This window comes from Exophiala spinifera (genome assembly GCF_000836115.1).
Source record: "Exophiala spinifera strain CBS 89968 unplaced genomic scaffold supercont1.6, whole genome shotgun sequence".
Lineage (NCBI taxonomy): Eukaryota > Fungi > Ascomycota > Eurotiomycetes > Chaetothyriales > Herpotrichiellaceae > Exophiala > Exophiala spinifera.
Window position 1 is genome coordinate 856580 of NW_015622518.1, and position 25421 is coordinate 882000.

Sequence of the window (25421 nt, forward strand, 5' to 3'; positions counted from 1 at the left end):
AAGTTTGCCCCCCCATGGTTCACCCTTGTCCATGGCATTGGTTAGAAGTGTTCACATCCAGAGTTTGAAGATGTTGACTGCCATGGTTTCGTTCGGACCTTTTGAATTTCATGATTTCCGTTTTGGAAATTTGGAAAGGACGGAATTCGAGTGCGGCCACACACGAGATGCGACTATCGTCCTTTGTGGGCCGCAATGGCACAACAACATAGGTATAAATATAGACATCCTTTCATCGTACTCCAGTTACTGAGTCCTACTCCATGGAGGCAGAGACAATTACTAGCTGACATCACCTTCCTATTACTCGCATCGATCTCCTGAAAGGGTCTTACAGTTGTCTGAAGTTCTTCGGATAGCGTACGGAAGCCTCGACGCAATGCTATCCTCTCCGGAGAGGACTGGTTTGTCTGACGTCAAACCTCAACCGCTTTGTGAATGCCAAAGGTGTTGCGCAAGTGCCGGGTGGTATGGCGAGAATGAGGTTCTAAACCACCCCCCGCGCCCCTGTCGCCACAAATTGGTACTGACGCAGTCGACTGCAAGGCAGAAGGCGAACGGGATGTGATGGCAACCTCGACACGCGAGGAACCTTCACACGATATTCGAACATTGGGAATGTGTTGTGAGAACGACCATATCTACGACAACAGTAACAGCGAATTTGCTGGTGAGAATGTGCAGGTAAGCAGCAACGAAACCTTTTCACTGTTGTTGCTGATCTGTGGTCAAGGCTCTTCTTGACTTACATGAACCCAAAACGGAATGGAAAGACTGTTTGACTAGCTTAGGTGGCTTGGGAAAATCACAAGTGTCGCTTCGACAGGTTCCAGGCCCTATGGATTTTTCCTGCATGGTTTTTGCATGGTTTGTGCTCTTCTCCATTACCCTCATTAGCACTGCCCGATCATCGAAGCAAAGAGCTGAAGAATGACAGGGTTCTCTGCAGCGTTGGCCCGGTGGACAGATTCTCTAATTCTGTATCGCTGGGAATATCCACTGGTAAGTGGTTTTGTATCGCTGCCGGATGAGACTAACTTGACTAATCCTAGAACACAACACAAACGTGATCCCTCGGATACTAATCTGCAAGAGACAATTCTACAGCACTATGTTGATCGGCGCCGGTACGATATCTAGTTATCCACTCCCAGATGAGGCCGACTAACTGAGTCTAGACCACATCTCGGAGGTGATCTCTCTTTCAAGGATCTACACGGGGGAGTTCTGCGAGGCTATGTCATTCGAAATCTTTGATGGTACAATATCTAGTTATCAGCTGCCGGATGAGACTGACCACTGGTTCTAGAACACATCTCACAGGAGGTCATTCCTCTGGGGCTAATCTACAGGGAGAAATTCTACGAAACTATGTCCTTCGAAATCTCTGGTGGAACACTATCTACTTATTGACTGCAGGATGAGGCTAACTTACTGATCCTAGAAAACAACTCAAAGGAGGTGATCCCTCTGTCAGGAATGCGCTGTGTCGGTGGCTTACTATGTCAACATGGTAACCAAAGAGAATACCATCTTAAGTGGAACAGAGACGACGACGCGCAACTTGCTTCGTTGCGCAAGAACAAACACCCGGACGATGACGACGATGATGGTACGTACGGATTTCGTAGGACCGTCGACGCGAACAACAGCGCCAGAAAGAACTCCCGGGCGAACAAGGCACACTGCACCTTCCATCGATGCGTGGACCAATCCGGGATCAGTCGTCCACTGCGCATGACTACCGCCGCACGAGTCTCGGAGTCGACATTGTCCATGTGGAGGGCAGTGATAGCACGTACTTGCAATGCTGAACGCAGGAGAGACCAGCACGGTGGAGCTTCAAGGAATTGGTGTTCTGATGAAATCGAGCCAATGCCTGAGGGAGGAGATCTCTTGACGGACGCTCTCTCGCTAAAGAGAGGCTTGGTTTGCGTTTGAAGGGGGAACAGTTCCCGCTTCCTGGATAGAGGATGATTTCAGAGTAGCACTTGGGAGGTTATCACCACTCTTTTGATAATGCGACGAAATGGTATAAGCCCCAACGAAGGGGGAGTGTGCGAAACAAATGCCAAAGGGGTGGGGGAGTATAACTTGCCGAAGAACGGGACCATCCATTGAATTTGTATCCTTAGTAGGCAGGCTCGGGATTGGAATCTGCGTCGCGTTGCTCGCATTGACGGACGAATGCAAGTCCGTCGCATAACGATACTATATGGTTTTTACCTGAGCTAGTGTCCAGGGGGACTTTGCTAATCGTTGTGTGAAAATGGACGAGTTTAGTTGATATCACATGAGCCAGGTAAGAGCAAGTGAACGGTTTGCTTGTAGACCTGGGATCATCCGGGCATAGTGGCCCTACTGTCTAGGTAGCGAAGCTAGGATGCAGACTTATTGTGGGCGCCGCTGAAAAATGTTCACCGTTCAGGAATGTTCAGATGTGTGTCTGACTCACGGGTCAGTGATCTTCGTCCACTCTCTGTAAGCGAATCCACCGTCAGCCGTCCGTTCCATGGCTACCACTACTGAGTCTGACTGTCCGCTATGCTCCTTGAACAGCTCCTCTATGCCGGTAGCCGGGCCAGCTGATCTCCCGGGTTCGAAACGATCAGCCACCAGACCTACAATGCTCAGACGCGCCTGTACGTCGCGCACCTCGCCTCCTGAAGAAGTCGACAATGCCATGTACGTCAAAGTGATTCCCAAGACCACAAATGCCAGATTGGCTGCTATGAGACAAAACAGCGGCGCCATCGGTAACCTAGTCACGAGGAACGAAGAGCGTTCTTGAGCAGCCATTGCCGGCGAAAGCTCGACTGATTGTGCACCCACGCCCAAAGCGACCTTGCTGTACGCCACGGCATATTGGTCCGCGAGGTCCTGTATGGATGTCGCGGTAGATACGGCAATAAGCATGGCTGTTTGGAGGTTGGATGTCGTGACGCCTGCCGCCTGGTTCGGAAGCTGCCATATATTCGCGACGGAGTCGTTGCTAGGAGTTGCGACGAAGCGTGTGACAGTCCCGTTGATGGAATCGTACTCGACGTCGAATATCCATATGCTGCAGGAGAGCAAAAGAGCCATACCTCCATGGACCGGTGTGACGATTTCGTCCGAGTTTTCGAGCTCGGAGTTGGTGACTGTCTGGAAACCAGCCCCTACACCGTAGTAGAATGGATTACCCACTCCGTAACCCGTGATGTTCGACGCCATTGCTGAGTCCGGGAAGTAGGACTCGAGCCACGTGTCAACTTGAAGGTCACCGGCAAACGCGTCGGTGCATTTGAACGGCGTTGAGGCGCCGAAAGCAGCATTCAGATTGCACGCCCTGGAAGCCGCCCTGCATTCCGTTCTCATCCCGAATGTGGTCGCAGTGTAGTCGAGGTTCCCTACCGGCCCAGACTGAGGAACGCCGAGGTAAGCGTACCTCTCATCGGGACCGTTGTTATGTACCTCAATGCTGTCCGAGACGTTGTTGAGTACTGTGAGGGATTTGGCCGGGTCAAATAGAAAAGTCCCCGTGGATGCTTGGATGAGGTTGCATTGAGCAGCGTGGCTAATCCCAGAGTTGTTGGTCGTCAAGCAGCCCGGAACCAGGCTCAGGCTGTAGTTTGTCGTCCCGGTTGCAGGATTCGTATCCACAAATGAGACGGTGGATGTCGTGATATGGAGCCAAGTGTCGGCTAGGAAGACGACAATTCTAAAAAAGCCCGTCAGTTAGAACAACGTGGACTTAGAAGGGATCGTGAATGCAGTCCCGTCCTGACGGCTCCAGGGCCGTCCTTTTCACAACCGGACACTCCTTCGGTAAGTGGAACACTTGGACGGTAGGCTGGATCGCGAAACTGAGATGTGAACCCCCGTATTTGACACTGCGCAAGATGAAAAAGGCAATGACTGACCCTAATATCGTGACGATGACCGTGGCAAAGGCACTTTCGGTCAACAACCGAGACTGAAGTTGACGTTGATGTTTCCACCCGATCAGATACTGCATCCAGCTGTACAGAGCGCCCCAGCCTCCACCGCCTAAGAACTTGAGCGACAATGCGAACTGGAATGGTGTGGGAAGGGTCGGCTTTTGCTCTTGGATATCCTGCCAATAATGCCGTGTAAGAGGATACGAAGCCAGTGTCATCAGGAATCCCAACAGGAGAGGTCCCACACTGCTCGACCAAGACGAAATGAAGATCAGCACAGTGGCGCTCAAGTTCACATAGTAGACACCCGCTTCATCGGTCGTCCCTGGCGACCGCAGTCTGCTGTCCCCTGTGGTCGAATGTGTGACTCGGTATCTATAGACAAGTCCCAATAGAACTGCGCTGAAAGCCAGCATGGGAATAGTCACGATGGCGAAGGCTGTCCAAATGTCGACGAGCCGGCCTGACATTCGTCGATGACTGTCCTCTACCTCAGACGGGGTCCCCGGCCGCTTGCTGAAACCCCTGCTGACCTCTCCTGTGTTGACTTTTCGATACATGGCAAACAATGAGCCTGCCGTGGTTGAAGGCTCAGTGCTGCTGCATCTCTAAAAGCTGGCTGGGGGATGCAATATAGTCAATGAGGCAGGAATATACTGCTCCTGCAGAATCGCCGGCCGACCAAGAAGTGTCGGCCCTTTTCTTAATGGCTGCCCAAGTCCTCCAAGCTCCAACAGCAAGTTAGCTTGTGATGTTTTTATCAAGGCACAAGGCCCCTTCAACTTCAGTGGTGTTTCACAAGATCAGGGCATTGGCAACAATAGTATGTAACATGTCAATTAGGCCTTCCATTTTACGACAAGGCGCCTCGTCTCGCGTAACATTTCATGAGCAGCCACCGTCAAGATCGGCCCCCAACTGTCCAGGTTGTGGCTTTCGCTGTTGGTTATTCCGGTAGCTCAACCAGTTTCGCCCCGTGACGGCCCCCAATGGTCTATGTGCTTCCAGGAATTCTTGGCCATGATAGGTTCCTGTATGCATGACTGAAACACACATGAGGCAATGAGTATAATGGCTGGCAAGGTACTCCTGAGGATCAGATCTGCCATGGAATCAAAAGACTTGTACTCATATTTCCCGATCGTGCTGCAATAACACTCACCTTGAAGCAACCTCCTGAACGCGTTACCTGCCATGTCTCTGGTGGGCACTTGGCGACCAGTTCAGACGCCTTTTGATTTCTCTCAAAGCTGGCATCAGAATGTGGCACCTCTGCCCACAGCACGCCCAAAACCAAATCATCCTCATAAGCGTCAAATCATAGACAAGACCAGTTTGACATCTGTCTGCGGCTACATTAGTGGGAATAAATGTCGGTTTGCGATTTGGGTAACGTTAAGGGTCTGTACAGAATAGCTGCTAACTTGAGCCAAACAGCAAACCCAGTCACCTGCCCAAGCGGATCGTATTGTGGCTATCAAACCGTGCTTGACATAGTTGGTTGTTGCGCAAGCTATCACACGACCTCGTCGACGGAACTTGTCCTGGACTCCTGCAATTATCAACTCGCATGCATTGACGGCGACGATGTTGCAGAAGGAAATTGTGACGAAGCATGCCAATCCAATGACATGATATTGAAATGGTACAGTGCCTGGATCGAGCTTGTTGACGCAGATATTGACAGTATACCAGTACGGACTCTTCGGCTTCGTCCACCTGGTGTAACACGTATTCCTATTCAAACCAGGGTTTGAATAGCTATGCTTGCGGAACATTGGACTGGTTCAATGTGCAAATGAGCTTCACTACAGCTGGTCAGACCGAGAGCGATGCGCCGTGGGTAACCACAACTTACACTGGCATGTCATTTCCCAACGTTGGTGTAGGCCCTAGCACAATGACCATGGCCGCTCCTCAAGTCGAACAGGTCGAGACAGAGTTGGGACCACATGTGGGCGAGATAACGGCGGCAGTGATAGGAGCCAGTTTTGGTGCTATGTTGCTCGTTATCTTTGCGTTGATTCTCTGCCTTCACAAGCGGTCGAAAGCGTCAAGCACAGTCAGATTCGCCGCCATCCAGAATTTGTATGGACAGCCACTGTTCCCCACTTCACAATCAATTCTGAGCCACAATATTCTGAAGAAGGCTCAGACTCGATAAGCTCGACACCACGACCTCAAAGGTGGATGCGACACTGTGGATGGCCGATCAATGGGAACCAACTCGATCTTCTCCCTCTGGTCAAAGTGTATATCTATCACACAGACTTGTGCTTTGCCAAATGCATTCCCCAGCGGCTCTCTCCTTCTGTCTCGCCAGCACAAGCAAAATAAGATGGGAGTGGTTGAAGTAGCCTGGTCATTGGTGCTGTGAGCGTCACCTGTCTTTTCACCAACTGCGTCGATTGTTTCGAATATGTCCAAATAGGTCCCAATTTTGGGGAAACTACCAACGCTCCATTTTGCGGCTCGATGTTGTGAAGCTCCGCCTGTCCTCACGCGCAGAGGCTGTGAACAGCAGAGGTATTATGGTAATGGATAAAGCTCGAGTCCGGTATGAAAGTGAACATGCGATCGAAGGAAATAGCACCAAAGCCGGGGCACATATATGAGGAAGATACAGCTCAGGTCAATTCAGGGGTGCGCTACGGGGATCAATTTGGAGCCGAGAGCGTGCTCGCCGACTGGGGAAAACAAGACCATACCAATATAGTATAATCTGATGATGAGATGCACAGCCGTGTTATCAAGGTGCTAGACCGGTCCCTCCACCCTTCCCAATTATTTCGATGTATATTGCACATGACTTCGACATCTGCTTTCCGCCAAGGTGCTGGTGGGATTCTGTAGTCCAACCTCGATGTCCTTACGTAACCGGTCGCCTGCAGGTCAATGCGAGGTTTGGGGGCTTATTTTGTGATAGTATCCGAAGGGTCATGGTACCTTCATTGTGGATCTCTGCTTACCTCAACTTTGCACCCCTCGGTGGGTGAAACCACTAGGGTCATCATCTGCTTCTCGACGCCAGTCAACTCCACCTTCTCTCCGGCTGGCAACCTAATCACAGGAAACTTCTGAATTCTGAATCAGGCGCACGATAGTATATGCCGCTTCGGCAAGGGCGAAATCAAATCCCAGACAGGTTCGTGGTCCACCATTAAAAGGAAGATAGCCTCATTTTGTATTTGTCGGATCGTCATTAAGGGGCATATGTTCCTCCCATCGCTCGGGACGAAATATTTCTGCATCCATTCCGTACAAGTCAGGCCGCCGGTGCATTGCATACACGCTGTATGGAACTGAAGTTCCTCGAGGGACAAGCACTGGTGATTTGAGATCCGGCCCGCCACCAACCGGGAGGACAGTAGTCTTGAGAGCCATCCGAGAGTTGACCGGAACAGAAGGATAGAGTCTGAGAGCTGATACTGTGAGTCAGGGTGGGGATCGGCGGCTGATATCAAAGGGGCCTTACTCTCTTTCAGGACATTTTGCAAGTAATTCATTCTTCTCAGGTCCGATCGTGTAACCTCTCCTCTGCCATTGAAGGTGGATGCAATCTCTGATCTTAGCCTGTTCAGGACATTTGGGTGTCGCACGAGGAGAAAGCTGCAGGTCTGATTTAGCCTAGTCGGTCAGTCAACGGGTCTTTGCTTGATCACTCACAAGGCCCAGGAGATCAAGCAGGCAGTAGTATCTCTGCCGGCCACCAAAACATTTATGATCTGGCTTCGAAATGCATTCCGATCTGTCGTGTTTCTGGCAAGGAAGTCAAGGAACACATATGTCTTTTGTTCTTCAGTGTCTCTCAGGTCTTTGGCCAGATTTCGATCAATTATTTGATCTGCAAAGCGATGAACATCACTGCAGGCTTGTCGAAACCTCTTTCCACTCACGAGCCAATAGAGCTCTTGGAGTCTCATTCTCTTCGCAATGAAGCCTTGAGCTGTGGTGAAGGCACTGGAGAATTCAGGTTCGCCTGGTGTTCTCGGCTCTTGTAGGGAGTGTACGGACTCTCCAAACAAGAAAGCCGTGGTCACGTCCAAGGTCAAACGGAAGTGGAACGGTTGGAGATCGACAACTCCATTTGCGGGCAACGCTTCCAGAAGAGTGGCGTCCGGTTCTTGGAATACCTCCAGATCTTCGTACTGCTTAAACGCCAACTGAGGCCTCAGAATTTCGCGCGAGTGTTTCCAGTCAACACCTTCTTGGAGGAATGCCGTCTCCAAATAGTGGAAGCATGGCGTTTCGTCTTAGACCCATGCCCCAGTCTTCGAAATGGGTGCACAGAATAGCCTCGAGATTGGCTGGTTCTATTGTTCCGAAAGCCTTGGATCCGAGAAATATATGCTCGAGAGTTGTGCCCCAGACCCTAAAGTGGAACAAAAACAACCCCATCAGGCGCGACTCGCTGTCTGCTCGGAAGATTTGCTCGATGCGATCCAAACCAAGCGGCCTCTGATTCAAGAGCCTTGGAGGGGCTTGACATCAGCGAGTCTCTCTCATTTCCATATCATGCTGCGGAAGAATTAGGAACTGCATAGTTGGATTTAAGCGCTGAATAGACTTACACGACGATGCCGGAAGACGTTGGTGGCATAATAGACAGAAAAGGCGAAAATGTATATCAAAGCTGTGAAAAGTGAGGACATTGTCCGCCCCTGTGACGGCTATGCGTTGAGATTGATCGACAGAATTCTATACGAAAGGCTGCGAAGGAGTTGGAGACGGAGGCGCGATGTATCATCCATGTGTATATATATGTGCGCCCCTTGAGATGGCGCCCGCAATAGGACTAGCTAGTCCGACGTTGTGATCGCTGGAAGAAAACTTGTCAGACTATCCCTAGAATTGGAATGTAATAGTGGTTTCGAAGGGCGGACGGGCCCATACCACGTGTGTTTACATATCTTGGTGCATGAAATGCCACAGTGGAATGCGTCGGGCTGAGATCCCGACAACTGCAAATCGATCATGAGGTGGACCCCACTCCAGCAGCGAAAGAAAGAGAGAGTAGTTGGGACTGGCCACGGCTGAGAGACAGTAGGATCTTTAGGATTCAAGATCTGGAGATTGGGTTCCGGCAGGGCCGCATTGCTTAGCGACATCATCATCGCCTGGTGGCTCCAACCAACAAGAAGAAGATCCCACTTGTATTAGATCGATTCTCGCTCTCTTCGCAAGATGTACGCAGAAAAATGCAACTCTATAAAGATGATTCTCGAACGGCCGTCGTTGCGAAACAACCTGCGAATGTTCACGTTAACATAGGACGTTCTAGCCAGCTTCCTTATACAGCTATAGACTACGGCTCAGCATTTGATGATACTGGTTAAGGAAGTACCCTAATAAGACAACTAATGGGCTGAGCAGTGTCGGTACAATATCCTGACTACCGCATTGCACACGCTGAAGCCCTTCGATACTCTTACAGCATGCGACGAGAATCCCTATCACTGCGTGGTGGCGGAACGAGCAGGACACCGCTAAGATCTCCCCGATCCTTCTCAAAAACTGCCCCGACTTCATCTACCATCTACAGATTCACTTTTATCCTGAAATCAAATTCTAGCACGGGACCACTCATTGGCCATTTTTATCCGGACCAAAGCTGCTAAAAATTCTCGCGTTGTCTGTACGATGTGTCCGCGCCTTTCTGACCCCACCCCTATACCTTAAAAGTCCGCGAAGGAGATGGGTGGTTCGGATCTTAACCGTGCTTGCTTTTGCTTAGGTCGACTTTGATTTTCTCGTCCTTGTCCTCATCACTAGTCTCTTGTGGAGCTGCATGTTCTGGCACATCATCCACGGACACACCTTCCACCGCATCGCCAAAGATTGCCTGGATTTCTTCAAGGGAGCGTTTACGGGTCTGGAAGAAGAAGAAGAAGGAGCAAACGTCAGTGATAAACTTTGCCCCTTGGACAGGGAATCACGAGTGGGCCATACCTCGGGGAACGTGAAATAGGCATATATGGTGATGACGGTGGTCAAAACCACAAAGATCAGATAGTACTTCCACCCAATGTTGGCGAAAGCTGTTGGAGCCGCCGTGGTGAAGATGATGGTTGCGAAAAACAAGCCTGAAACGGAGACGGAAAGACCCTTGGCCCGTACCGGAGTAGGGAAGATTTCAGCAGCGTAAACGTATGAGGTGGCGTCGCAGCAGAGGGTAAAGATGGCGACATGGAGGAATAAGAAGAAGACTGCCCCGGAAGCAGCCCCCTTCTCGCCCGTTCTCGAGAACACCGACACAGTGACACACTCCCCGACCAGGGCAATGACACAGCCGGACCACCCCAAGACTTCAACCAAAACACCACAATGTCAGTATTATTCAAAGCGCACGCAAGCCCCAACAGTCCAGAAGCTGACGCAACACTTACCGAGCATTCGGACTCTGCCCATGTGATCAACAAGCAAGGCGTTGATGAAGTTTCCCAGAGGCGCCACGGTGATCCAGCCGCATTGGATCAAGAGCTGCTGGACAGTGCCGAACCCGAGGCCCTTGTACAGTAAAGGCCCATAATCTATTAAATAACGAGGTGGTGTGAATTAGCACGACGACAAGACTGCGGGGAGAGAAAGAGAGAATATGACGAGCTTACTGTTAATCACAATGGTGGCGGTCGCCTGGCAGCCAAAAGTCGTGAGAAACCCGATGATGCATCTCCTTCTGAGGGTCGGCTTGCGGAATAAATCGATGAAGGGAACGTCGTTGGCCACTTCATGCACAGTCTGCCGGTGCAGGAGCTCAAAGTCGGCTCGAATAGCCTCATCGTCGCTGAGCAAGGCATCGGAAGTCTCGGCGCGAGTGGCTTTGAAAGCAGCGAATGCTTCTTCCACTCGATCATTCAGTAGAACTAGCAGATTCGAAAGACCGTCCCGATTAGCAACTACCAACGACCATTCTTCTGGATCACTGTTTCAAGGGGTAAGCTTACGCCATCTGGGGGTCTCGGGGAGAAGCATGACACCAGCAGTCAGTAAGAGCGGCGGAACGCATTGAATGGCTAGTGGAATGCGCCACTGTGCACCAGAGGCGTCGACGAAATAGAAACCCAGACCGACATAACTGGCAATCATGTAGCCGGTGCCAATCATGCCCCCGTGCATGCCAACAAGAAGTCCACGAATCTTCGGAGGAGCAATCTCGCTCTGGTATAAGGGCACAAGTGTAACGAGCGCGCCTAGAGGGTAGCGGTCAGTAAATCTCTTTGTTTCATTCATATGCCTTTATCTGTGGGTGTGAGAGAGTGAGAGTCTACACCCTTTGGAGAGGATGAAAATATATTCAAGGAGTTGCCCTACCGATACTGGCACCCGTGACACCACGCATGGCCATGAACATCCCAATGGTGACACTGCCTGCCTGAAGCGCGCCGCTGATTATTGCAACGATCGACCAAAGCGCCAAAGCCTTGCGACGCCCCAGCCAATCGGCGGTGAGATAGCAGACCAGGGTACCGATGAAGCCGCCCGCCTGGAACAGGCCATTGATCGCACCTGAGATGTCGGTCGCGTTGGGTCTGGTGTCCATATGAAAGTACGTGATGAAGGATGGTTGGCCCAGGGTCGTGGCGATGATGCTCGAGGAGTAGCCATAGGTCAGACTGCCCAAAGCTACGAAGATGACGATCTAGGCTCGAAAGTCAGCACTCGAGATCTGTATTATTGGACTTCTGAGTTGAGAGGAGCCTCACCAGGATCCGAACCGCAGAAGGAGATAATGCCATGGTGTGAGAGGTGTTTGCACAATGGCTGTCGAGACTGACTGAAAGACTCTGTCCGCTATTCTCAGGTGACGATGGATCCAGGTGGTGCTCTGATTGTTTCTCCAATGTATTATCTATCCCCTATATTTATAGACCTCAGCAGACGACGAAGCATACGTGTGCTTTTAGCTTTTGATCCAACCGTGGCATTCTATCGCAATATAGCTTGGTAGATTGTAGATAGATAATGAGATATGCATCCAATCGGCTAGGGACTGAGTTCATCCTGTGTAATAGAATTCCATGCTAGCCTCGTCGTGATGCTGGTATATGCTCACTTCTGGTACCACGGCACGTATAAGTTCGAGCCCGATAAAGTTGAGATCCGTCCAATGCCAGTCGAGTGGCCTGGAGTTGCGAAGTCTCGGCCCCAGACGCACGTCGTCTGCAACGACGATTCGTCCGGGAGAGATAGGGTAGTGCCTATCCCCAGGGGCCCAGAAGATGCTGAGATAGGATACTGCTGACCCGAGGTGGGGTTTAGCTGTGCGTACTGTCACTGGCTGGGTATTGCTCATCCAGGTGGAGCCGCCTCGTATCATAATCGGGAGCTCGATGTGCCCACCGTGCACCACCGTGCACAACCAGCGATCTCCAATGCAGAGTGCACAGTAAAGCTTCGTGATAATTCGGTACAGCTATCTTGCTATCGCTCATCAGCCTGGTGAGTCCATACCGCGTAACTACTTAAGAAAAATCCCTCCGCCACATCAGAAGCACAGTACAGATTCGATCCAGACATCAGTTCGCAACTAAAACAACACAAACGAATCTGGCTTGTTGTCTCTCAAACACCATCACCATCATAGTCAATACTTTTTCCTTCCACCAGCCATGTCTCAATTTGCACTCACCGAGAGACAAAAGACAGTGCGCGCTGAGGCGGCTGCTCTGGCCAAGACCTTTCTGGAAGGAGCCTACGAGTCATACTCCAAGTATGCAGACCAGCTGGCCCGTTTCCGCGCCACGAGGCCCTTTTATGCAAAGGCTGTGAAAGCTGGCTTTGTCAAGAAGATGCTCCCAAAAGCCATCGGTGGCGCGAGTGAATCGTGGCTCGATGTGGCCATTTGCCTTGAAGAGTACTACAGAGTCGATGCCAGCCTTACCATCCACGCCGTCGGTGTCGCGCTCGGCTTGCTGCCACTGATCATCGGTGGTACTCCTGAGCAGCAGAAAAAATGGTGCGCACCGTTCATCAGTGGTGAAGGCGACCACTTGGCGAGCTTGACGCATTCCGAGCCCGGAGGTACAGCAAACTTTCTCGAAAAGGGGGGCAAGGGACTGGGCGTAACGGCAAAGAAGGTAGGCGATTTTTATATTGTGAACGGTGAAAAGGTACCACTTGTTTTCACGTTTGAGTTGTATCTCTTGGATTAACTTTGTGGGTGTTTAGCTTTGGACGACAAACAGCGCCGGCTGGGATGGCCGAGGCGCAACACTTTCCCTGTTGTGCGTGCGATACTCGGAGACTGGTGGCCCCGAGGATCCCAACGTCGACCCTGCGGACAATGTAATGATCCTGGCTGTTACACGGGAGGTGATAGCTTCGAATCCTCCAGAAGCCTACCAATTACTAGGCGAGCCCGACCTCCTGGGCCATGTCGGCGTGACGGGCCCACACACAAGGTATACCAACCTCAAGGTCCCAGCAGAAAACCTGATATTCGATCGTGGACAGGCCACACCCATAATCGAGAAGGCATTCGGCGTCACCGCACCTCTTGTTGGAGCCTTCGCCATTGGCACCATGCGCGCGGCTTTCGAACGTGCGTTGGCATTTGCGCGAAATGACAATCGTGGTGGCACGGTTCCCATTATTCAGAGACAGAGTGTAGCCGACCTACTCATGAACGCCAAAATCAAGATCGACACGTCACGCCTATTGGTGTGGAAGGCTCTTGATGTCCTTGAACATGGACCCGGGGATCGCAATGCTCGCTTTGAGTACTCTGTGGCAGCAAAGATTTATGCTACTGATTGTGCTGTTCCTCAAGTCTTTGAGTGCATGCAAGCAGTTGGAATGTAAGTCTTCTCCCCCACATGGCCTGATCTGCTGCTTCAAACACCTTTCGGCGACTTTTCGTTTCATGATCCATCGTTGATTCTTCACCAGGACATCGTATGCGGAAAAGACTGCCTTTCCGAAGTTACTGAGCGATGCCGCCGTTTTCGCCCTTTTTGATGGAGGCAACGTAGGCATTAGACGACGTCAATATCAGAGACTTCTCTGCGGTCCTGATTATCAACCATGGGCCAGTTTGTAGTTAAGCAGAAGAGCAAAATTTTGCGCCACGTGCGGTTTAAGTTGTCGCTCTCTGGGTAGACGGCTCCTCTAGATTATGAGCCTCGGGGTCTTGTCGTCAGAGGCGATTGTACCTTGCTTGTTATTCAGCCAGTCACCCAAACATCGCCATCATCCAGAATACGCTTTATATCCCAGGACGATTCCGTCTGTGTAATGGTGAGAGACGGTTCGCAGAACATTGACAGCCATCGCACGTGGGTTTCTTGCAGTCAGTTGCCCATTACACAGAAGTGGTAGAATGCACTGCAGGCACCGACCAAAACCGCGGTTGTAGCACGTTGTTGTTATGCCCCGGGATATCGCCCCGATGGAAAAGGCCATCCTTGGAGTTGAAGGCAATGTAATCCACCGTGCCGAAAAGGTCTCAAGGCTCCAAACTGCTTTCCACTCAGTTCCATTGCTGTTTGATATCTTTGTGGCATTGACTTGGTGACTCAATGATTCCTTTTGTATAATTATGTCTGGAGTCTCACAAGATTCTTCCAACGAGGTGCTTAGGTTGCGGTTGTTTTTAATTTGCCGATGTAGAAGTCGATAAAGCTCTACTACTTAAGGGCTTCGGATTGGTCAGCCACCAGTGCTGCCCTCTACGTTGGGTGAATAAGGGTACGTTTCCATGTTGGTGGTTGCGAAAGTGCTTTGGGCCGCCATGCTGAGCCACATGTCGGTTTCATTCAAAGATTGCCAATCCCCCAGACCATCAAAAGCCCCATTAGTTGCGGCGTCGACGTTGAAAATCCAGTTCAGGTCATCGGCGGAGAGCTCAGGCACAGAGCCGTTGCTGGATTGTTGCTCGAATGCCGAGAAAGTGGCCGGGAATCCGACTGGCATCGTGCCAGCGCCGGGGTCAGAATGGGGTGAAATGTCGTAAGGTGGTTGCGCTGTTGCTGCAGATTCGGTGACAGCCGAAATCTTTGCTTGTGATCTACCTGTTGAGGCTGACAAAGGACTTGCTGGCGCTTTAGTGAGCCATGCGCTAGCGAGGATTTGGATTGCTCGACGAGCTCGAAAGCTCCAGAACCAGGCCGTTTCCATCTCCTGAAGAGCGGAGATGCGAAAGCGAAGTTTTGCGTTGCCTTGTTTCTGGATGGTTGGGTCACCAGATGTGGCGTCCATCAAATGTATTATCGCGGCCGTGAAGGTGTGGGAGACTGTGCCGACGGGAACGAGACGCTGGAAGGGTATGCATCTTAACACACGATGCCCTGCATCTTCATGGTGTAGGGAAAGGGGAACTTTCTTACCAAAGAATAATGGTGCTTGTAGACTCGCAGCAGCCTCACGATCTCCGAAGCCGAGTCGCGGCACAGCTTTAGGTGTATGTTATCGACGTCCAACACCAGTTTGGAGCTTCGTGGCTTGGCCTGATTTTTGGCAATGAACGGTCGATGTAGAAGTATCTGTGCCACATGATATTGTATACTGCAAATGTTAGCAGCAGGCCGACTTGAGACGCTCCGTCGGAGCCCACATACTGTAGTTGATATATATGTGGCAAAGCCCGGGTTCTCGAAGAACTCGGCAGGCGTAGGTAGCTTGGAAGAGTGGACCAGAACGTGTTGGTTGCAAGATCGGTCTTCGAGACTAATGCGTCAACCTCAGCGCCCGACAGCTTGCTATTGGGTGCGTAGCTGTCATCAATTAGCAACGACCGGGCGACTCGGCGACAACAATCCAGCCTACATCAGATCTAGCGCGTGCAGAACCAGACTCAGGTGGTCGGTCATGTAATGTGCGGTTGAGGCAATCCTAGCATGGGCTCCGAAAAGCTCGCCCGGCCCGCTCTGGCCTGATGACCAAGGCTCAAACTCCGCCGAATTACTGAGACTCGGCTTGCAACATGTTACATCGCGGTCGGGCACCGTTCCGGAACGCCCTAGGTGAAGGCAAAAAAGTCTGAAGCAGTGTATTTTGTCAGATGTGGGTGGCTGGGGTCAATGAATGTGAGCATACTTGTCCAACGTCCAGCATCCATACCAGGCTACTTTGCGAACTTCCGCATCCTCTTCTGTGATGAGGCCGGATTTCAGCCATTTGTCGCTGTCAACGTTCAGGCCAAGGTTGTACGCTATCCGGGTCGCCATTCCTGTGCGTACAATGTTAGTTTGACTTGAAACTATCCAAGAGTGTCAGCCTTGGTCACCGGTGTATAGCCATCCCGCAGGCTCGTTGTTTTCTGCTATCCAACGGAGCGCCAGGAGAGCTGCGGCCTGTACTGTAGTAACGGTCGGCTTTTCGCAGTCAATCATTAACAATGTCTTTGTGGCTTGCGCAAACTCGTCGCCGGCGGTATTCGGGTCGGCTGGATTTGCGCGGATTTCCGTTCGATCAGAATAGCGAGCAGCGACGGAGAAGATGGCCAAGAGCAGTACCGGGGTACAGTAGCGAGTTCTGTCGGTGCTGCGGAAATCACGAAGAAATATTTCCTTCTCGATGAGGTACAGCCAGGGATTCTGCCAGCAAAAGTAAAGATCGAGGAGATGTTCCTGCAGCTCCAGAGGGATCTGGATCTCGGGGGTGACCCAAGTCCGGGAAGGAACACCGTGGTCCTGCACATCGTGCACGCTTTGACGGTCGCGATGATCCATATAAGAGTGCAATAGATTGAAGTTGCTCTGAGGGCCAAAGTAGCGCAGCTGGCCATTATCGTCAAGGGTCAGAGAGCCATATGTGTGGGCGAGTTCGCGGACGAAGTCATGCATTGGACTTAAAGCGGACTGGTCGTCGCTTTCGTCGGTCTCGCCCATGCCCTCAGCTTCGTCGCCGGGGATATGGCCGTCGTCATTTAAGAGCAAGTCATAGGTGTCTTTACCCAATAAACTCAGTTGAGACTCCAGAACTTTGATACGCGCCTGCAACGACTCTACAAAGCGCTTGCTTGGAGGCCTGTGGTTTGAATTTTAGTGCCGCGAGGAGAATTTAAAAGGAGAACGTGGCTCACTTCCGCTTATTCTCCCGATATTGATATTCACAAGTAATCCCGTTCTCAATACAACGGCGACATGAAGGCTCGGTGCCTTCGCACTGGGGCCATGTCAGAACACATAGTCCGAGTAGCGTTAGCTGGCTGGCAGGTAGTGGCCAGGACTTACGCGAACGCGCTTCTGCTGACATGCGGAGCAAGCGATGGCCACACGACGGGTCTTTTCGGCGTTCAACTTCAGAGAGGACATGGCCGACTTACATGGTGTTGCATTGCATGCTGCTGATAGAGTGATAATGAAAAGACGAGCTTCAAGTACTTGTTCGGTGTCGAAGCAGGGCCCAGACTCCAGCGAGGCTTGGGCCAGGAGCCAAACGAAAGATAAGGCCCGGTCCCTCTGATTGGGCCCCAGCCCGCTACCGGTTTGGGTAACTCCTCGGTCGACGATCAAGGGAGATCGCGTTGAATACTCAGTCAACAGTTTTGAGGACCTGGACGAGTGTATTGAGACTCTCTGTGTCAAGTCGCAGGCGGTTGATGTGTGCCTGGTGTGTTTAGCATGGTACAGGACTTCGAGGACCGTTCAGATGGTGGACAGGACAGTCTCTGCGCGGCGGGGGCGTGAGGACTCTGTTGCGACTCAATTATGCGATCTGCTTGGAAGCAGATGCCCTTCATTAGCACCTTTCGTTCACCTGTACCTACCTGCGAAGTAACGTACGTCTTCACCTCCCTCAGGCCGGCACGTCCCTCGCGAACAGGTACAGCCCAAATGCTTGCAAAAGCGGCGTGGCCAGATGCGGAGAATCTGAAGTTGGAGAAATTTTTGGTTTTGGAAACTTCAGTCGGCGGGTTTTATATTTTTCGATGTCTGGCTAAGGTAACAACAATTGACCACACAATACCAGACACTTAGAGAACAATGGCCTCGAGCACGAAGAGGAGAAAGCTGTCGGATGACAACTACGAGACCGTCCCTTCGAGTGCTGAAAAGCCAGTCGTCCAGGATGGTGCGCCTCCCAAAGAACAGCGAAACTCGCTCTTCGTCCGCTCCCTCCCTGCCTCCGTCACGACAGAACGGCTCGCCGAACACTTCTCACAGTCTTTCCCTCTGAAACATGCCATTGTGGTAGTCGATCCCGAGACAAAGATATCCAAGGGGTTCGGTTTCGTGACCTTTGCGGATGCCGAAGACGCTCAGGCCGCAATCGAACAGTTCAACAACACCACCCTAGATGGCAGAAAGATCAAGGTGGAAGCTGCGCTGTCCAGACACAGAGAAACAGAGGAAGGCTTGAAGACCAGTCAGAATCGAACTGCGGCAGAATTGCGGGCGCAGCGGGAGAAGGAAAAAACCCAGGAGCAGCCACCAAGATTGATTGTGAGGAATTTGCCGTGGAGCATCAAGACCGGGGACGATCTAGCGGTGCTGTTCCGCAGTTATGGCAAGGTCAAGCATGCAGTAGTCCCACAAAAGGGTCCTCGAGTACAATACGGGTTCGGCATCGTAGTGTTGCGAGGCAAGAAGAACGCAGAGCGTGCAATTGCCGGCGTCAATGGTAAAGAGGTCGATGGACGGACACTTGCGGTCGATTGGGCAGTCGACAAGGAGACCTGGGAAAAACAACAGAAACATCAGCATGACAACTCAAAATCACCATCTCAGACGGTAGATGCGGATGCTGCTGCGGAAGCTGCTTCCGACATCGCCGAGGATTCCTATATCAATGAGCATATTGACGACGACGATGACGACGACGACGCTGTTCCTGAAGATGACTCAGATGACGAGGTCGTGGATGACATTGATCGTGTTGATCTGGAAGAAGACGACTCAGAGGTCGACGCGAGTGAGGATGAGGAACAGCACGACCGAAGGAATGATAGCACGGTTTTCATCCGGAATTTGCCTTTTACTGCAGACGATGACAGTCTCAAGGAACACTTCTCCTCGTTTGGACCTGTCAGGTATGCGCGTGTTGTGTACGACCAGGAGACAGAACGATCCAGAGGCACCGCCTTTGTTTGCTTCTACAAGGTGGACGACGCAAAGGCTTGCGTGAAGGATGCTCCAAAGCCTCCTTCTGTGACAGCAGCCAATGACAATGAGAAGAAGCGCAAGGGAGAAGCCATGAAGCACTCGATCCTGCAGAATGAAGCGACGGATCCATCTGGTCGCTACACGCTCGAGGGTCGGGTTCTACAGGTATCAAGGGCACTTAGCAGAGGTGATGCGGATCGAAGAGCAGCCGAGGCAAGCGAGAAAAGAGATATCCGTGACCGAGACAAACGCCGACTCTATCTCTTGTCAGAAGGGTCGATCCCACGAGGGTCCAAGCTGTACGAGCTGCTCGGAAAGACGGAAATCGACATCAGAGAAAGCAGCGCCCGTCAGCGACAGAGCATCATCAAGAACAACCCGAACCTATGCTTGAGCCTGACTCGTTTGAGTGTCAGGAATCTCCCGAGACACGTCGACAGCAAACAACTCAAAGCCCTGGCTCGAGAAGCGGTCGTCGGGTTTGCTAAGGATGTCAAAGCTGGTCTGCGCCAACCTCTGAGCAAAGAGGAAATCCGCCGAGAAGGTCAAGAAATGAAAGAGGCAGAACGGCAGCGGAGGTTCGCCGGCAAGGGAATCGTCAAACAGGCCAAGGTGGTCTTCGAAGACCAGAAAGGGAGTAAAGTCCAAGACGGGGCTGGACGGAGTCGAGGATATGGGTTCATCGAGTATGCAAGTCACCGTAACGCCTTGGCCGGGTTGCGCTGGCTCAATGGTCACATGGTGAAATCGGCCGATGGGGAACGAGGAAAGAGACTGATTGTGGAGTTTGCGATTGAAAACGCACAGGTCATTCAACGGCGAAATGAGAAGGAGCGCAGATTCAAGGAGAATAGAGGGAAGAAAGCACACTCGGAGAATGCAGGTGATGACAAGAAGCAGCGCGACGGGCCAGCGAAAGCGGGCAAAGGAAGTAAGAAGAGGAAGCATCGCGAGGGCGAAGCAGAGGGAGGAGGAGAAAGTGAAAAGAAGGAGAAGAAGAACATTGGCGATGCGGTCAAGGAGGATGAAAAGAACAGTATTGCGAAGCGGAATCGTATTATAGCAAAGAAACGACAAGCGAGGAAGAACAGAAAAGGTTGATGGGTGGACGGATGGATGGATGCTTCCTATATATACTTAGGTGGGCACAGTAGTCGGTAGGCTACTTGAAATTCCTCAACTTCTACCTCCTACTTGGTACCTAGTAGCATTCAAAAGATAGACTAACAGCATCCGTTCATATTCTCGTGCCAAATGTACCTTGTACACCTAGGTCACGTATATGTACCTTTGGGGAAGGCAAGCGACGGGTTTTCTTTTGCTGGTGAGGTACCTCAGTAAGGTACTTTGACTTTGTATTGAACTGTGCTAGTTACTATACTGTACCACCTAGCTACCTTAGGTAGGTAGATACCACTTGCTCTCTCTCTCTCTCTCTCTCTCTCTCTCTCTCCCCTCGCCTTTTCCGAGTCGACGGATCCGATGCGTAGCGCAAGAAGTGGTATGTTACATACCTACGTACATAGCTACGTAGGATACCGTACGGAATGACCGAAACAAGACGCGTCGCCAAAAGTAGATGACTAGGTACTGAGTGGAGACCTACCTAGGTAGGTAATGCTTTCACTCAGGATCCGACGTGACGCCTCCTTTGTCCCTGCCCTCGTTGTGAGCACCGTCGACCTGTATGGAGAAAACGATCCGAATTAGTAACATAACGTGCAACCCGCAACCGGCAACTTGTGCCCAGTAAAAGAAGAAGAGTTAACAAAACAAGTCAAGAACAAGTAAAACGATTCCACGGCTCAACGGCTCAAAAAGAAAAACCCAAAACATCTTTTTCTGTTTCCTCTTTTCTCTTTCCTCTTTCCCGATCTCTGTATGCAACACGAATCGAGTACGTAGATAAGGTGTAGAAGTGGGCTTTTGTGTAGGTGGTGTTTCTATCGGTTTGTCTTCTTCGCTTCTCTTGCTCTTCTTCCTCTCCCTTGGCTCCGTCTGAGACCGTCTTCCTTTGCGCCCATCTCTCCCTGTGCCACTTCTTCTTCATCATCGTATCTCAATCCATTTCCGTTATCTTTCTTTCTTTCTTTCTCTCCCTCTCTCTCTCTCTTCCCCTCTCCACTCGTTGAAATCCCGCGCAAACGGCAACACGCGGTGGGAAACAAGAAGAATTCGTTCTCAAAGTTTATTGTGAGACTCGGAAGAATCATCAGAACCACTGACCTTGCCCACGATGTTATATCGTTTGCTGAAAAAGGTATACCACTCGTCCAGGACGGTCTTGTACTTGTCGTCGAGGTCGTCCCATTCCGGAACGCAGTCTTCGGGTTTCAAGCTCGAGAGCGCGAGGGCGCGAGAGGGGTCTTTTCCAGCAAAGACTACGTGCCGTCACTCATAATGGTAAGCCTAAACCTTTGTATCTCCGCGGAGGGATTTACAACACAATAACATGTGTTTGCGGATGAGCGAGAAGGAAGTGAGGGGCTTTGCGCCAATGCGTACCATGATATTGACCCTTTTCACCGTATGCCGAGTTCTTGGAGACATCGAACACGGTTCCCTTTATAGCGACGTAGGTTGGTTTATCGGGATTCGTACCTGTTACACACACGCACGCAAACGCAGTCGTCGTATTAGCCTTTTGTTCACTCGTCGGTCTTGCAAACTCCAGAAGACACCATCCGCCTCCGCATGCGCATGCAACTCGTCTGTACCAAAGGGTATTTGTAGGATAAACGGAATACGCAATCTTGAGGGTTTTAGATTGCATCGACAGCCTTACCGTCGTGTGTGCTCAGCTCTTCGAGGGTGATGGGAGTATCCTTTGGCGGATCTAGTTCGACCTTGACTTTGGGTTCGAATCTCTTGTTCTCGGAATAGGGACTGGGTGAGGTTGGGTCTGTCATGGTTGCGACGATTGCAACTCTGGAATACTAGGACAGTGCTTGGGCTCGGCCGGGGATCCGTCGGTGTTTGTAAAGGTCAAAGCGGAGGGTGGTTACAGAGGACGCGGTGAGGGGCACGAATGGTACGAGTATGAGTGATGCAGGGTTGATTGACCGTACAGAATCCGGAGTGAAGGATCGGAAAGTCGAAGGGTGTAGCTACAGATACAAGGTGGTTTATTAGAGGTAAGGAAGAGGAAATGCAATTGAGGGCGACACCAACAAGTGCTCGAGTGACCTTTTCCAGATTGGGGAACGATTACATACGTTTTGTCAGTGATGCGGACGGGTCGGAGTAGGGGGGAGGAAGAGGAATAGGACTGGGTTGTAGGTCCAGGCCAAGGTCTGGACTCCCAAGAGCAAATCGACGAGCTTGTGCTGGTGCTGGTGGTTGTGCCGATGAATGAACAGCACAGTTGGAGGGATGATGGAGGGGTCAATCAGTCAATCACTTTACTCGGTATCTGATGGGTGTGGTGTGTAGTGGTGGGTGGTTCGTATTGGAATCGCGGGGTTGTTCGTATTCGTATTCGTATCCCGAAATGGCGTTTGCCAGATGCCCGGAGCACGCAACGAAGCAAAGAATCTCTCCAGTTCACACTCTACTGTAGACTCCTTCCACCTTCACCAGTGCTCCATGCGCATCTTTCCGTCATACTCGGTAGTGTACCAGGTTCAGCTAGTCCCGAGTGGTACTGGAACAGTCATTCTCAAAGCGTCCACAGACATCTCCTCCCATGTCGAATACTAATTACAGCCTTACTCGGTACGAAACGGGTAAGCGAGTTTAGTCTGATCAGACAAGTACTACAGTACAACATCGGTTCCGACGAAGAGTGTATCACAGGTAGTTTACTTTCATGCCACTCGAGTCCACCCGAGTACCGCAGTTGACTTGAAATCGATCCCCATGTACACCTGACAAGGGCAACCCACCTACTGTGATATGTTGAGTGAGTCGCAGGTTCTCTGTCAACACAGTTCTTTACTCCTTCTCCTTCGACAAAGGCTTCACAGGAGTCTCAACCATCAACCCCATCAGAGAAACGGCAACCTCGGCGGCCGCGAGCACCGTCGTTTCTCCCGCATTGTCATAGACGGGCGCCACTTCGACGACGTCGGCGCCAACGACCTTTAACCCTTCGAGTCCATCGAGAATGCTGAGGAGTTCCCGCGTCGTCCATCCACCCACTTCGGCCGTCCCGGTGCCCGGCGCGTAAGCAGGGTCGAGGACGTCAATGTCGACCGAGATGTACACGTTCGTGTCACCCACGCGGGCCTTGAGCTTCTCGATGACGCCCTGAACGCCGATCTTGTCGATATCTCGAGCCGTGATGATTTCAAACCCGCATCGCTTGTCGTTCTTCCAGTCGTATTTCTTGTTGAGCGCAGGTGCTCGAATCCCCGCGTGTGCTGAAGTGTTGAGAATCAGCCCTTCTTCGTGTGCAATGTGCAGAAACGTCCCGTGGTTCAACCCCGCGTAGTCTGAAAACCCGCCTCCGAGAACGCTCGGGTCCCAGGTGTCGATGTGGCTGTCGAAGTGAATGACGCTGACGGGTCCCCAGTGGTCAAAGGTCGACCTTAGGGCGACTAGCGTCGTGGTATGGTCGCCACCGAGTGTGATGATGCGAGGGACCGTTGAGACCTCCGTTGCGTTTGACGGCCGTCGTGAGACGATCTTATGAGCGGTTTCCAGTTGTTTCAGGGCTACGGTATTGTCCAGAAACGTCATGGGCACATCTCCGCAGTCTACGATGTGCGCCCAATGCAGAAAATGGTTGTCGTGAGTATAAGGACTCCAGGAGAAGGTCGCAGCAATCCGTCGAGAGCCGCTACGAATTCCGCAAGGTCAGATCCCACGGACTCGAAAGACTGAAGTGCAATGCAAACCAATACAGGACGACGCAGAAAGACAGAAAACAGAGCAAACCGAAACAAAAGCATATGAAGTGTTCATCATAAACTTACAGTCGAATCCCCGTCGGCCCATACCGGGTTCCTGGTCTTCCAGTAGTGGCCGTGTCGAATGGAGCTCCCAGAAAGGCAATGTCATACTTTTCCACGTCCGCCTCTTCCGACAAGCAATGGACCCAGGGGAGGTTGGAAAAAGTAGTCAAGCCGGCAAACTTATCAAGATCAACAAGAGACTGCTTCTCATCGTTGAAAGACGATCTATACTGAGCATGACCATTGTTTGCCTGCAACGGTGCGAGTGGAGGGAAACCAATTTCCCGTGCCACCACCACTGAGCTGCTACACAAAAGCAGAAACAACCCCAGAAACGATGTCAGCCGCAAAGAGATCGACGACATGACGGTTGACGATTGACCACCAAACAAATGTCCCAAGAAAACCAGGCAGATCGTATCGAGAGACCCCCTGTTGAATAGATAAGCGTCCCGCAGTCTCGTCCAGGGGTGGTCGTCCGATCGGGTCGATGAAGCTCTCTCGAGGGTACACAAACGCACTGGTTTGCGGAGTATGCTCTCCTCTAAACTCTGTGTACCTCGATGCACGCACAGGGAGGATACCTGGTGGCCCGCGATCAATCCCCGTCCTTCCGTCCTTCCTCTTGGATCCCGCACCGGATGAACGATGGTTTTCCCGGCGAGCCTTGCGTCGTGGTGGGAATTGAAAAAGAGCTGGACCACTTGACCACGTCGAGTTAGTATGAAGAGGGACTCTTGTGGTTGCAAGCTTGAGACTTGCAAACTTGCCGCCGCAGCAGCAGCGGCAGCCAACAAGATCAAGGACAGGGACAGGGACCGAGATACCAAATACAAGTTAGCGAATCCGGATTGCTACACAGCACCGTATTCGTTCGGTACAGTAGTATCGATAATCTCCAAAACAACAGAGATAGGATAAACAAATGGGGAGAGTCTCGAAAAGCGATAGATTGTCGGTGGGGTTAACAGATCTCAGGGTATGATTGACTAAGACCACCAGACTGTATTGCAATTGGCAGTATTGTGGAAATGACAAGGAACGAACGTCTAGATCGTTGCACCGTGTCGTGATGCCGAGACGCTTTAAAGAGCTTGGGATCTTGGGATCTTGGGAGCTTGGGAGCTTCGCACGGCTGATGGACCACAAAAAAGGGCGGCGGCGAAGTCCATGTCGCCTCTGGCTCGTCGTTCAATTACATACGACCCTTACGAGAACGAGGCATCGCGTGAACCGCCAAGCACGTGTGGATGCGCTGAGCTCGTCAGCCGAGACGTGCGAAGTGGCTTTTCACCAGGGACTCCAGTCTCCAGGTGTCCATCCTCCTTGTTTCCTCCTCCACCAAGACCACCACCCTTTCCTACTGTACCATGACACCAGGAAGAACCGACCGCTCTGGGGGGCCTCCTTTCAGATAAGCCCGTTGCCCAGAACCCTTCGATCCTCTTGGTGTTCCAGGATCGTCCCATCAGCCCACCCTGCAACGTGCAAGGTGCAGTAAAAAAAAGAGCTGAAAATATCTGGACCACGCCGCCCAGCAGCGCGCGCGCGCGCCCGTCTGG

At 51.6% G+C, this 25421-nt stretch overlaps 10 protein-coding genes across 10 annotated transcripts; 4 read left to right on the top strand and 6 right to left on the bottom strand.

The window, feature by feature from the left end:
- Window positions 1-567: 567 nt before the first annotated feature.
- PV08_08229 (uncharacterized protein) lies at window positions 568-1814 on the top strand (the record flags this gene model as incomplete). Its single annotated transcript, XM_016382555.1, has 8 exons — window positions 568-684; window positions 734-867; window positions 938-1002; window positions 1053-1127; window positions 1179-1259; window positions 1310-1390; window positions 1445-1612; window positions 1663-1814. The coding sequence occupies 8 exons, from the start codon at window positions 568-570 to the stop codon at window positions 1812-1814; spliced, it is 873 nt and encodes a 290-aa protein (XP_016233258.1).
- Window positions 1815-2451: 637 nt separating this feature from the next.
- Window positions 2452-4480, bottom strand: PV08_08230 (uncharacterized protein; the record flags this gene model as incomplete). The annotated part of the gene is made up of 2 exons (XM_016382556.1): window positions 2452-3700; window positions 3903-4480. The coding sequence occupies 2 exons, from the start codon at window positions 4478-4480 to the stop codon at window positions 2452-2454; spliced, it is 1827 nt and encodes a 608-aa protein (XP_016233259.1).
- A 1346-nt stretch (window positions 4481-5826) lies between these two features.
- PV08_08231 (uncharacterized protein) lies at window positions 5827-6084 on the top strand (the record flags this gene model as incomplete). The annotated part of the gene is made up of 1 exon (XM_016382557.1): window positions 5827-6084. The coding sequence occupies one exon, from the start codon at window positions 5827-5829 to the stop codon at window positions 6082-6084; it is 258 nt and encodes an 85-aa protein (XP_016233260.1).
- A 1013-nt stretch (window positions 6085-7097) lies between these two features.
- PV08_08232 (uncharacterized protein) lies at window positions 7098-8572 on the bottom strand (the record flags this gene model as incomplete). Its single annotated transcript, XM_016382558.1, has 5 exons — window positions 7098-7342; window positions 7396-7529; window positions 7587-8124; window positions 8180-8378; window positions 8492-8572. 5 exons carry the CDS (start codon window positions 8570-8572, stop codon window positions 7098-7100), a joined length of 1197 nt encoding a protein of 398 aa, XP_016233261.1.
- A 1058-nt stretch (window positions 8573-9630) lies between these two features.
- On the bottom strand, window positions 9631-11656 carry PV08_08233 (uncharacterized protein; the record flags this gene model as incomplete). Its single annotated transcript, XM_016382559.1, has 7 exons — window positions 9631-9792; window positions 9870-10225; window positions 10307-10450; window positions 10529-10783; window positions 10865-11110; window positions 11232-11559; window positions 11624-11656. 7 exons carry the CDS (start codon window positions 11654-11656, stop codon window positions 9631-9633), a joined length of 1524 nt encoding a protein of 507 aa, XP_016233262.1.
- Window positions 11657-12529: 873 nt separating this feature from the next.
- PV08_08234 (uncharacterized protein) lies at window positions 12530-13959 on the top strand (the record flags this gene model as incomplete). The annotated part of the gene is made up of 3 exons (XM_016382560.1): window positions 12530-13030; window positions 13089-13717; window positions 13809-13959. 3 exons carry the CDS (start codon window positions 12530-12532, stop codon window positions 13957-13959), a joined length of 1281 nt encoding a protein of 426 aa, XP_016233263.1.
- A 608-nt stretch (window positions 13960-14567) lies between these two features.
- PV08_08235 (uncharacterized protein) lies at window positions 14568-17173 on the bottom strand (the record flags this gene model as incomplete). Its single annotated transcript, XM_016382561.1, has 8 exons — window positions 14568-15173; window positions 15245-15422; window positions 15476-15631; window positions 15684-15896; window positions 15954-16086; window positions 16144-16886; window positions 16942-17024; window positions 17093-17173. The coding sequence occupies 8 exons, from the start codon at window positions 17171-17173 to the stop codon at window positions 14568-14570; spliced, it is 2193 nt and encodes a 730-aa protein (XP_016233264.1).
- Window positions 17174-17845: 672 nt separating this feature from the next.
- Window positions 17846-20065, top strand: PV08_08236 (uncharacterized protein; the record flags this gene model as incomplete). Its single annotated transcript, XM_016382562.1, has 1 exon — window positions 17846-20065. The coding sequence occupies one exon, from the start codon at window positions 17846-17848 to the stop codon at window positions 20063-20065; it is 2220 nt and encodes a 739-aa protein (XP_016233265.1).
- Window positions 20066-21145: 1080 nt separating this feature from the next.
- Window positions 21146-21873, bottom strand: PV08_08237 (uncharacterized protein; the record flags this gene model as incomplete). The annotated part of the gene is made up of 3 exons (XM_016382563.1): window positions 21146-21345; window positions 21470-21565; window positions 21750-21873. 3 exons carry the CDS (start codon window positions 21871-21873, stop codon window positions 21146-21148), a joined length of 420 nt encoding a protein of 139 aa, XP_016233266.1.
- Window positions 21874-22897: 1024 nt separating this feature from the next.
- On the bottom strand, window positions 22898-24224 carry PV08_08238 (agmatinase; the record flags this gene model as incomplete). Its single annotated transcript, XM_016382564.1, has 2 exons — window positions 22898-23744; window positions 23881-24224. 2 exons carry the CDS (start codon window positions 24222-24224, stop codon window positions 22898-22900), a joined length of 1191 nt encoding a protein of 396 aa, XP_016233267.1.
- Window positions 24225-25421: the final 1197 nt, after the last annotated feature.